This window comes from Cydia amplana, chromosome 1 (genome assembly GCF_948474715.1).
Source record: "Cydia amplana chromosome 1, ilCydAmpl1.1, whole genome shotgun sequence".
Lineage (NCBI taxonomy): Eukaryota > Metazoa > Arthropoda > Insecta > Lepidoptera > Tortricidae > Cydia > Cydia amplana.
In genome coordinates, this window is record NC_086069.1 from 4393695 (window position 1) to 4405408 (window position 11714).

At 40.2% G+C, this 11714-nt stretch overlaps 2 protein-coding genes across 2 annotated transcripts; one reads left to right on the top strand and one right to left on the bottom strand.

Annotated features, from left to right (window-relative positions):
• The first annotated feature begins 200 nt into the window (after positions 1–200).
• LOC134647200 (uncharacterized) lies at positions 201–10140 on the top strand. Its single transcript, XM_063501809.1, has 15 exons — positions 201–391; positions 791–1264; positions 1637–1969; positions 2045–2377; positions 2956–3285; positions 4176–4514; positions 4943–5217; positions 5419–5668; positions 5999–6182; positions 6631–6806; positions 7058–7195; positions 7643–7804; positions 8446–8559; positions 8992–9264; positions 9926–10140. Exons 1-15 carry the CDS (start codon positions 349–351, stop codon positions 10138–10140), a joined length of 3639 nt encoding a protein of 1212 aa, XP_063357879.1. The 5' UTR covers positions 201–348.
• Positions 10141–10888: 748 nt separating this feature from the next.
• LOC134662102 (uncharacterized) lies at positions 10889–11315 on the bottom strand. The gene has a single exon (XM_063518376.1). The coding sequence runs from the start codon at positions 11270–11272 to the stop codon at positions 10892–10894; it is 381 nt and encodes a 126-aa protein (XP_063374446.1). The 5' UTR covers positions 11273–11315; the 3' UTR covers positions 10889–10891.
• Between the last annotated feature and the right edge of the window lie 399 nt (positions 11316–11714).

Consider the following 11714-nt stretch of genomic DNA (forward strand, 5'->3'; position numbering starts at 1 on the left):
AGGCAAAAGCCAAACTTGTGATTTTATCAAGAATTTTAAAGTAGATTATTAATTCCTGGTGATATACACACATTGTTGTGAGCAGAAATTTAGACAAACACTTCAACGGCAGACGCGATAAACCACTCGATTGGATGCCAAATAAGATAAACATACAAGATCCGCAACACCCTGGCCAGTCGCTCATGTTCATCCTCGCGCTGCTATCGGACATTTAACTGAAGACAAGATAAGATTACAAAATAGAACAGATCTTGGAAGGATGTAGGATAACAATGTATTTTTTATCGGTGTGCAAGGTTAATGATTAGTTAATTGATCAGTGACCAGTGGTGAGTGAGGAGCGACATGCGTGCGTCGGGAACCCTCTGGCTGGCATTGCTGCTGGCAGGTAATAAATACAAACAAGAGAAACAATTGCATATACAACTTACAGCACGAGTATTTTTGTCCTTTTAGATTGGTACGATTTACAAGGAATTATTGTAAGATGTTTTTATACAGTATACTGAGCAACCTAGTCACCTAAGTTTAAAAAAAACAATAAACATTAATATACCATCATTCAAACACAGTTTCAGTGATCAAAGACATTTTTACTTGGTTAAATGAAGAGTTTACTTCAGCTGATCAGTGTAATTTTATAAGTATTAAAAGTATAATAACTAATATAATATACTAATATATAAATATTCTTGAGTCTATTCTTGGTTGCACTAAATGACATGTAGTTATTTTAAAAATTGCTTGATAAAGTATTAGTATTAGTAACATTTTTTTTCATTCCTAGGCATAAATGGATCTGATATAGAACCCCGACTTTTCGAGAAAGGACATTTTGTAGAACTGACTGTGATTACATTTCCAAATACGGCCTCAACATGCTACCTTGTAACTCCATCGAATACCAGCATCGATTTACTGGCAAATGAAACGCTTTCTGATAAATATGAGTACCTTACTAATGCTCTTTCAACGTGTAGAGTAAGAATCAATGACTTGGATGAAAATGACGAAGGCTTGTGGTCTCTGTATGCTGGTATACCGTCTGAAAATGGCGAGGTGGAAGAATTAAAGGATCAAGTGCACGTAACAATAAGAGGAAGCGATGCATCTAAAGAAACAGTAAGCTCGGAAGAAACAGTTATTTCTGAAGAAAATTCTAAACTATCAGCAGAGGAGACTGCCACTTCAGAAGAGGCTTCTGAAGATCATAATGATGCTTCGTCGGAAAATTCGGAAGCAACGTCAGAAGAATCTCCAGGTAGGCATACGAATTCTTGTTGAGAACTTGGCTCATTAAAATTCCTTAGAGTAAAGGCAGTTAGCATTTATTTTATTAGGAAATATATTTCTATATTGGTTCGTAATTCTTAATATGAACCTATTTTTCTTTCTTTCTCACGATTTAGTAACATAATCTCAGTGCATTATATTGTGACTTAAAATATATATACAGTGGTACTACTAAACTTAATTAATAAATCTAAAATAGGCCCTTGAGGCATTGTACCAAGGATGCTGGCGGCATTTCCTCGTTGCATCGCAATGCTGTGACTTTAGATAATTTCGAGGTCTAATGAAAAAAAAATTGGTTCCAGCATGTTCTATTACAGTAAATCCATTTCATTTGCAGAGACTTCAAGTTCTGAAGAAGAAAAGGTTGTTGAAACACAATGGCTGAGCGACCTACAATTTAGAACGAGAACAGGGTTAGATGTTGACATAAACTTGCCAAGGACCATGAATTCTGAAAAATGTACATTGACAAAACCAGACGGCACGACCGTAGATATTGGAGACAAAATTGCTGGAGTTACAGCACATACCAGTAGCCACTACGTCTCGTGCAGGGTAGTGGTGGGGCCTATGGATGCCTCGTTACTCGGAAAATGGACTTTATGTGGATCCTACGAGGAAAACAACGTCGAGCACAGACGTTGCCAAAATGCTGAAATAATTTGGAGAAGTCAGTATTTTTCTTTTTTTCTATTGTAGTCCTCAAGTTTTCTTATGTCACTACAGTTTAACGTTTATATTATAGGTACTGCAAACCCTGGCTCCATATGGCAGACGACAATCTATGCTAGATTTAATCACGTAGTCAACTTTGGCGGTACCATGACTCCTGCTGTGCGCGGGTCCGGCTCGGTAGTCTCCTGCCATTTGGTGACTCCTAATGACGAGGACTTGTTCGTTACCCGGGACAGGCAGTATCCCGACGTCACGTTGGCTCAGGACACGGATTCTACCTGCAGTATCGCTATTGGGCCGATAGCGGAAGCGCATTTGGCAAATTGGACCGTCTACGGGACGTTTGATTCCGCGTTGTCGGGATACAATGAAGTTCGTCAGCCTATTCATATGGAGTTATACGGTATGTCCATTTTCAAGACTAAAAAGCGTTTTTACATTGTCCGATGGATCCCTTATCCCAAAGATGGATCTAGTCATAGAGAGAAGTAGCAATTTATGTCACTTTAACGTCAAATGTAATAATTAAGTAACATTAAAATTAAATATGCCTATGTCGTTAAAAAATAAACAATACAGATGCTGCAAAAAAATTTTTTTTAAACCTACAGGTTGCGATTGCGAGAATTTCTTAGTTTGGTATGGTTTCTCTATAGTAATAAACTCAATGAGTAAGAGTAAAACCACCGGTAACGTTTCACCCGCCAGCTGCCTATTATAGTTCGTTTTTTTTAGCATTAGAAAAAAGGTAAACAATCTTGATGTGTCTTTTAATTGAAAAACATGTTTTAAAAAAAAGTCACGGCAAATATGTAACAATTATGAATCTAATACGATCATTTATATTCTTCTGCTTTCATAAGTATAAGTTACTGATTTTTAAAAAGCGTTTTTCAATGAAAAGACATGTCAAGATCGCTTACCTTCTTTGTAATGCTAAAAAAACGAACTATAGTGATAACTTCGCTTATATTTTTCCAGATGAAAACAACCCATACGATCAAGCATACAACGTAACAACATTGAACCCCACTCAGCATGTAGTCAACTTGGGCAGCACTATCTCCGTGGAGGTGGCAGGCACTGGTGCCGTCGACGTCTGCCAGTTCACCATGCCTTCCGGACTGTCGTACTGGTCTTCAGGGTCCATGCCGACCGGAGTACACTTCGTTTCTCTCAACAGCGTAGCTTGCAGGCTATCCATTGGACCTATAACTGCCGATATGATCGGAGACTGGACAATAATTGGGAAGTTCAGTAATCGCGATGTGCATACAGAGAACAGACTTTCGTTTACTGTCATACAAGAAGGTAAGTAAGATACAAATATTTAAATAGTTACATAGTATGACTTTGTTTATAAATAACTTCCTCCTCCTATATCCTATGTCCTTCCTCGGAAACCTTCTCCATGCTTAAATTCATCAAAGTTCAGCAGTTTAAGCGTGAAGAGATAACATACAGAGTTACTTTTGCATTGATATTAACATTAGTAGGGTTTTCACTCAAAAAATGTCAATGTCAAGACATTCATTTGTAGTAAATAACGTGATAATCAAAAATATAACTTAGCTTAAACTAAAATTAATTAATTGTAACCTTGTTGCTATCAGCGTTATCGCCACTAAAATTTCTGTCCGTATACTTAATAATTAATCAGTTTAATCACGCTTTAATTGCACAATTCAAACGATTTACGAGGGAATAAAGATATGGCTCATTGTGGTCAAGATACAGTCGCGATTAATAAATTAAATTGTACAGTATTTAATGCGCTAATACATATAATGTACAGTTGCATACATGAACACGTACGTACGCATGTATGTGTACAGCTACAAATTTTGTAATTAAATATGTACCGCATTGCCTTAAACGTAACCCAGTCCATTCCATGCTATCATCATCACGTAGGTAAAGTAAACCAAAGAATAGGTACCTAGAATGTTCATTAGTTATGTATCTAATCTACATAAGGTAAACACATCAATCCAATCACAACAATGTACTAGAACAACACAGAAGACACTTTGTGCGAGAAATGTACCTACGCAATAGGTTATACTATGTAAATCTGGTTCCTATACTACGTATGTAATTCGTATAGGTTCATATACATAATAATATAAATTGTACTAATAAAATTTGGTGTCACGACTAGCACAACTAATTAGACAATATTCCATTCTGTTCTTTTACAGATCCAAGCAACCCCATAGAAGAAGATAGAACAGTAGAAAATCTGAACGAACAATTCATTGATACCAGCATCGGTGCAAGCCACCGAGTTACAATAGCTTCTGAATTCATCACCTCCTTACAAAGTTGCCACATTAGAACTCCACAAGGACTCCAGTACACTATCATGGAAGGCTTCCATATCCCTGGAGTTGAAGTGGTGACATCGTCATCTAGTACCAATTGTGGCGTCACAATTGAAGTGTCCGAGGATCTGATCGGAACTTGGACTCTCATTTCCCGGGAAATGAGAAGCTCGGTGGCTATTGAAAAGCGCCTGCCATTCATTATTTACGTCGAAGGTAGAGTATCTATACATCTGATTAAAAAGACACTAATTTTACGTGTATCAGCTCACGTACCGGTGATAAGATACGAAAATATTAATATTGATTGTCGCCAAGTTAGATTATATTTATTAATGAGCATAGATTTAGGCTATGAAATAAATTTCACAGAAATTATTAAAATATGTATACTTTGATTGATCTTCAGGCGTATGTTGACCTGTTGCCCGAGTTTAAGAGGACAAATGACGGTCATTTTCATATGCAAACTATTCCCGCCCTGGATAATGAGTAATTATTGACCGATTGAAATCACAAATTACAATTATCTGCATTAATAATTACTCATGTATGGTTAAAAAAAGTTATAGCTATTCCACGAGTAACTTCATATCTGGTATAGAATTAACTGAAATATACAGTTGAAATATTAATAATTTCAGAGTCTGTGGATGCCGTAATTAATGAAATAACCATCACAGAAGGCAACTCCATCCACGTCCGTTTGGCCAATCCCACTGAGCTCTACGACACTTGCAGGTTAAAGGACCCTAATGATGAAGAGCCTGCATTGTTCAGTCTCGATGACGACCATAAGGAGGCTTGTGGGTTCGTGGTGCCCTCGGTAGATGCAAACCATACTGGCACCTGGAACATCGTTTATGGGAACACGATTATCTATAAAGCCCCTGTGATGGTGCATGTTAATGGTAAGTATCTTGAATACATGGTGAAAAGTTAACACACGAGATGGAATTCAATTAAAACGCATCACGTATCGTTCAGTATAAAGTGATTACTTTTAATTGATCTTGAGTTAATTGTTTATTAGGCTTTCCTGTTAAAGGATGACACACGTTACACCGGGCCGGAGCTTCGGAGAGTTAAATGCAATCATTATTTTCCAGCTAGAGAAAACCCGGACACGTTACATCTGACTTTTGTGGAACACGCCTCCGTGAACATGACAATCGGACCTCAAGAAGCGGTCTACTGCAAAGTGACAAGCCCCGATGGTGACGTGGTGTTCGATGGCTTCGGGAGATGTCAGGTGGCTTTGAACCGCGTGTTGAAGGACCAGCATGAAGGAGCCTGGACCATGGTGGTTGGGCTGCCTGGACGGATTGTGACGGAGAGACACTCGTTGCTTGTGAGTGTAACGGCGGCAGGTTAGTTGTTCTCATTTTGATGGTTTTGTTATAGTTTGTGTTGCATTTTTTAATCTGAATAATATTTTTCTTTGATTTTTTAGAGAATACACAAGTAGTCGATGCTATAAAGACAGATAAAGAGAGTAGTATTTATAGGTACCTCAAAGCACGTTTCTACGTAAATGTCTCAGTGCTCAACGCTATCCCAATAAATAGTTGTCATCAATTGTCATCTCAATTTTATTCCAAACTACATTACACTATGCACTAAGTCATCAAACTAAATTAGCCAATCAATTTTCTTAGGTCATAACAAAAGCTAACGTGTTTACATTTATTATATTTCAGATGCAAAGCCGGAAGTCTCGTCTTACGTTTCGGTCAACAAACCAACAGTGGCGCTGACTTGTACAGTAACAAGCTCGCAGCAAATTACCGGTTGCCTGTTCCGCAGTCCTGCATTACAGGAAGTTCTCGTGGCTAATCCGGGTGTTAGTGAGGGCCCTTACGTCTTCCACGTCAACCAGACCAGGTACCTACTGTTCTTAGTAAACGAGTACCTAATTGAAGTAAACCATAGCAAACCATAGTATAGATGAACTATACCTACTTTATAAATTGTAAACCAGTCTAAAGTAGTAGGTCTGTGAGCTATAGACCACGCGAACCCCCATAGCTCATTTATCAAAAAAAATCTAAGTTTACATAATTTTCGAACCTTCTCTCAAAATATCACGAGAATCGAATGAGAATTGCGTCCTGTAGTCGAGAACATCTGGACATACGATTTTTTTTTGTTTAAGCTGAAACGGAGACCTTCGCTCGCTCAACTAATGAAGGGCTGTTTACGGCTCCAACTACATTAACATCGTCCACCAGTGTAATTTTTTATCACATAAAAGGCCTAAGCAAAAATTATGTGGACTAGGACACAAGAGCCTAAATATCCCAAATAGAACTGTGTTATTCTAAATTTTCAGCACCGAGTCCGACTACTACTACAGCTGCAGTCTCCAGATCACCGAGCCGGTGACTTCAGACCTGGGCCTCTGGCGCTGTGACCTGGAGTCTGCGGAGCAGAACTATTATGGCTTCCTCACTGTGCTCTGCCCATGGGCTATGCAGGATCCTGTTGTCGCTGAGTCTGTTGTGGCAGGTGTGTTGAATTTAGTAGACCAAAAATAGATATCTAGTAGGACCTTGTTCGCAGAAGCGTGTGACACATATTGTGCCATATTTCGCAGAGTAAATAAGATAATTGTTGGATGTGACTATGTCGACGAAGAGTGTTATTTTTGGTGTAAGAATTGTCATTAACTTCTGCCGCTGTCTTTGTTTTTCGGTCACCATTAAACACGTGTCTAAAAGTTGTGGATAAAGAAGTTTAAGAGCTGTTTGTGGTTTCAGAGGCCGTGTTGGTGGCGCAGGCTAACTTACTGTCAGTTGAGGAGCTAGAGCCGGCTAGCCTGGCGTGCTCGGCGCGGGCGCCGCTCCGGTACTGCTACTTCAGGGCCCCCAATGGAACTGTCTTCAATGTCGGACCTGGTATTTTACACATGCCATTTCTTGAGGAATCAGTTACCCGTATACTGGGATTACTTTGGTTCGTGTGGTAACATTAGGGCCGGTAACATTGATCATCGACTTTTAAACTATAAAGAATTTGTTTCTGAACGCTTCCGTCATGTACCAGTATTTCTGTTAAGGTCGCTAACCTCATCAAGTCATCACACAATTCTTAAGCTCGCGTTCAAATATCAACTTCCAATGGCCAATGTTACCGCACATTTCAAAGTAATCCCCGCCCCAGTTTACGGCACAAATACTTAATGTATCGAGTTAAGTACCATTATACCTACTTCTTTCTTGTTTGTTCATAATTATTTACATATTTCTATTTTAATATTTCTTCAAGAAACAAAAAATATATTATATGAACATCAGATATTTTTATTCTGCAATACATTGGTAAAATAAACCTCATGTTTCCAGGCATGTCATCACCAACCATGGAGTATGTAGGCGCTGGCTTAGACGCCGGCGAGTGCGGCGTGCGCTTCCAGAGTTTGCTGCACAGCGATGCCGGCGAATGGTCGTGCCACGCCAGCATCAACGGACAGGAGCAGAAACAAACCATCTACGTCGAGGTGAAAGGTACCTAAAAATACGAGTCATAATCATTCAGCTGCAACACTTCCGCTGCTAGACTAGGTTTTCTACAACAATCAGTTGTGCCCTACAAAAGTAGGATCCCGACCGAACGACCCGAGGGCTCTGCCCGCCACGCCCATAAGGTAACATGTAGATGTTGGTGGTAAGCTGTCGGCTCTAGAGCGGCGGTTCAGCACGCTGCTGCTGCGGCGGTAGCACGGACGCATTTTTATCGCTTGTCACCATGCCTGTCACGTTCTAATAAGTTGGTATGTAAGTGCGAAAGTGCATAGTGACAGTCGATAAAAATGATGGAACCATGCTGCGCCCTTTGGTGCTCCAGGTGATGTTCTGCCACCCGCTTGGACCCAATGATCCGCGGGCTCTGTCCGCCACGCCGATAAGGTTACATGTAGATACTATGGTGGTGGGATGGTCATGAGACCATCTCAGCTATATTGAACAATGACATTTGCCGCCACGCGAGCACCGCTATATGTATTTTTGTCTCATTTTCTCCATACCTACCATGGTCTTAGAGCTGGTAGGTATTCGATGATTGCTGTTCTATCATTAATTATTGTTAACTTGCCGTTATGCCTTGTAATTATTATTTATTTACACTTGTTTTAACGAATTTGCAGAAGAGATGAGAGTATCGAGCATGATCGAGCCTGACAGTTGGGTGGTGATCGAAGGCCAAGTCGCCTGGAACCGGGAACTAGAATATTGCCGCTTCGTCCGCTTTGACGGGTTTGGTAAGTTTTATACGTTTCGTTGAACAACTTTGCAATTCTGGTTTAGAAAACTTTAGCTCCCTGCTACGAGTGCTAGCAGACTAAGGGTCCTGTTACACCAACGTTGTGTCAGTGATAACTGAATGATCGCAGCGAGTTCAATGCGGTTGCGCGGCGAATTTGCCGCGATATCGTTGAGTATAAAGACCTTCTTGTCGAACTCACTACGAACAAACACGCCAAGTAATCACACGTCGCAAATCGCTGGCAAAACGCCAGTACGAGTAGGTAATTAAATAAATACATATTTCGTCTGTACAAACTTAATTACTTTAAAGCTCCAAGGCACGGTCAAGATAGTCATCCTTCCTTTCTTTTGTTTTGTATATGCCAAATTTTTCCATGTTTCGTAAACTAAAGGCCATATAAAAATAACATGACAAATTTCCACAGGTTTCTCATCAATCGACAATGTACAATCCCCCTATTACCTGGACGAGAGCAGTTCTTCAAGAGGCATCTGCAGGATACGCGTGGCGTTAACTCCTGAAAACCTGCAGCCGTGGGCCGTGGTTGCCAAGCTAGAGGGCAGAGACGGAGAGATCTCTCGCGTCGCGGTGCTCAACTGGCCTGAACCTGAACATATTCCGAGATACTGTAAGCATTCATTAAAACTAGAACAGACCTTCAGCAGGATCAAAGTATATAACGATTACTTCCGAGAACGTAAAGCCATGTACTCATGGTCGCTAAGCTGAGGGGCTACCACGAAAACCGAATACGCAAATTGCGGACATTTTTCTCTGTCACTCTAATCTCGCCTTCATTGGAGTAAAAGAGAAAGATCCCGCAATTTGCTAAATTGGGTTTTCGCGGTAGCCCCTCTGAAGAAAGGTTGGTGGCGAAATTTTACGTCAGTATAGGCCAGGACAGCTTGAACTGACTCCTAAATACTGTACCTAAGCATTACTTGTAAACATAGACCAGTTATTTAACAGCTAGACTTATTTAAGCACGTTTTCCCATCCAGAGGATGATCAAATTCCACATTACTTTTGTAACTTTTGCTTGGTTGATAATAACACTGATTCTCTGTTGGTTTTTGTTCTATGAAGCACTGTTGCTTCAAATTTTGCCGTAGCTATTAACTACTAATAGGTATCATCATGACTCCTTAAGAGAGCGAGAACTTCTTTTTGATTTCTACTGATGTTTTAAATAATAATTTAGCCCACTATTTCATAACTTGCGTCATCTAGCGAATACACCGCGAGTGGACACGCATGTGTGCTTTAGATTTGCGCAACTTATGGAAGGCTCGTACAAAGTGCGTTATAATTTAACTGTATGAAAAGTACATGAAATTATTTATAATGTAATGTTACAGATAACGCCCTATTCATGTGGCTGCCAATACTGACGATCTTCATCGGCTGCATGATGCTGGGCGCCGCGTTCGCGCCGTCCAAGAACCGCCGCTGGGCCGCCGAGCGCGCGTCGAGCTTGCGCGCGAGCATGCGCGCCAGCATGCGCGGCTTCCCCGGCTTCCGCAAGCAACCACAGATTACTGACAAGCCACGTGACACCAACCCTGCCGCGTGAGCGTGGCTTTAGGCCATTTTTACGATCAAAGAGCAAACAATTGAATCAATTCAAAGGACATTTTAAAGTGCAATTTTAATCCCACTTGCACCTCGCCTATGATGTTTATAATAAAGAGAGTCTTGTTATACTAAGTTATACATACTTTGTCAATCGCCTTTTAAAATTAAAGAACACTATTTTAAAGAATAGATTATTGCCTACCTATTAATACGTACTTAATACTTAGATTCCATATTTTTCATCCATACCGCGTCCATAACTATGTATCGAGTAACTATGTATCATATCTACTTACTCGTATTAATATATGCGCAACAGTGAATAAAATTGAGTCATTATTATTTCATCATAATATCTTTCTAATGATTGATGTTAAGAATACTCCCTAAATTAATATTTCCTTAGATCAAACGTGTCAGTCTGATTCGACCGAAAAAGTATTAACAAAGCCGACCAAACAAGGTTTTTTTCAAAAGTTTGTTGAAAACCTTCAAACCGGAAAAAATGTGCGGAAAAATAATAAAATATTAGAAATAAGCTTTTGGATGTTACGTTTCTAAATACAGTTTATTTTTTTACTTACAGCGTGGATTTATTCAGTGATTTCAGTGCAATTTAAATTTTGAGCACTATTTAAAACAAAAGTAACACACATGTTTAATTTTTGTCTACCCAGCAACGGCGGTCGTATCCGCCATTTTAATTATTAAATTCTTAATTCAAAAAGAACATAAAAAACAAAAGTTGCTTAGGGAATCTGCTGTTCAAAGTTATAACAATCGTCAAACACATAGGATCCATCGGAGTTCGTCTTGTTCCTGTTGATGAAGCAGTAGGCGGACGCCGCGCACACGCACCGCGTGCCCAGCACACACGTCGCGTTGCAGTTCATGATGCTCGAACAGTATCCCGAACAGCGGTTCACGCATTCCTCATCAGTGCCGAATCTGAACTCGGTAGGAGCATTGGAGACGTCACAAGGAGTCAACCACGACGCTATGTTAATCCCCAACCTGGTTATTGTTATCGGCGTCCTGGCGGGACCCTGCCAGCCTATGGTAACCACAGGGGGCAAAGCTTCGTTCAAAAGCACACATACTCCAGCAAGAAAAACGATTATCTTGAACATTTTTTTAATACGATCAGCTTGTTCCAAGACGGTTTATTACTGCCTTACAAAGCACTCCCTCCATGCTTATATTGAGCTTAATTAACAAATAAATTACTTTCAAATTAGGATTAATTTAAAAGTAACGATTCGCCGTCGCCTTATCTGTGTGTCGCATGATAATAAGGCGAGCACCAGACTAACACATTGCCGCGACGCAGCGTTATCAGCTCCCGACAGACAACGGAAAAAACGCTTGTACGGTCAGCCAAGAAAGTGGTCTACCACTTTTTGACTCTATCAATCAGACGACAGAGTCGAAAAGTGGTAGACCACTTTCTTGGCTGACTGTACACTGTCGGTTGTTAAGGCGTCAAAACACGGCCACGAAAAAGGGGCGTGCGTATAGTGGGTTTTCTCCGCCCAAGATGACAATCGTTGATAGAAAACGCCAGAAACTTAT

Coding starts and splice junctions, on each gene's coding strand:
- LOC134647200 (XM_063501809.1), top strand. CDS start 349: ATGCGTGCGTCGGGAACCCTCTGGCTGGCATTGCTGCTGGCAG. Junction 3,286..4,175: donor GTTTACTGTCATACAAGAAG/GTAAGTAAGATA, acceptor GTTCTTTTACAG/ATCCAAGCAACCCCATAGAA. Junction 8,560..8,991: donor CGTCCGCTTTGACGGGTTTG/GTAAGTTTTATA, acceptor AAATTTCCACAG/GTTTCTCATCAATCGACAAT.
- LOC134662102 (XM_063518376.1), bottom strand. CDS start 11,272: ATGTTCAAGATAATCGTTTTTCTTGCTGGAGTATGTGTGCTTTTGAAC.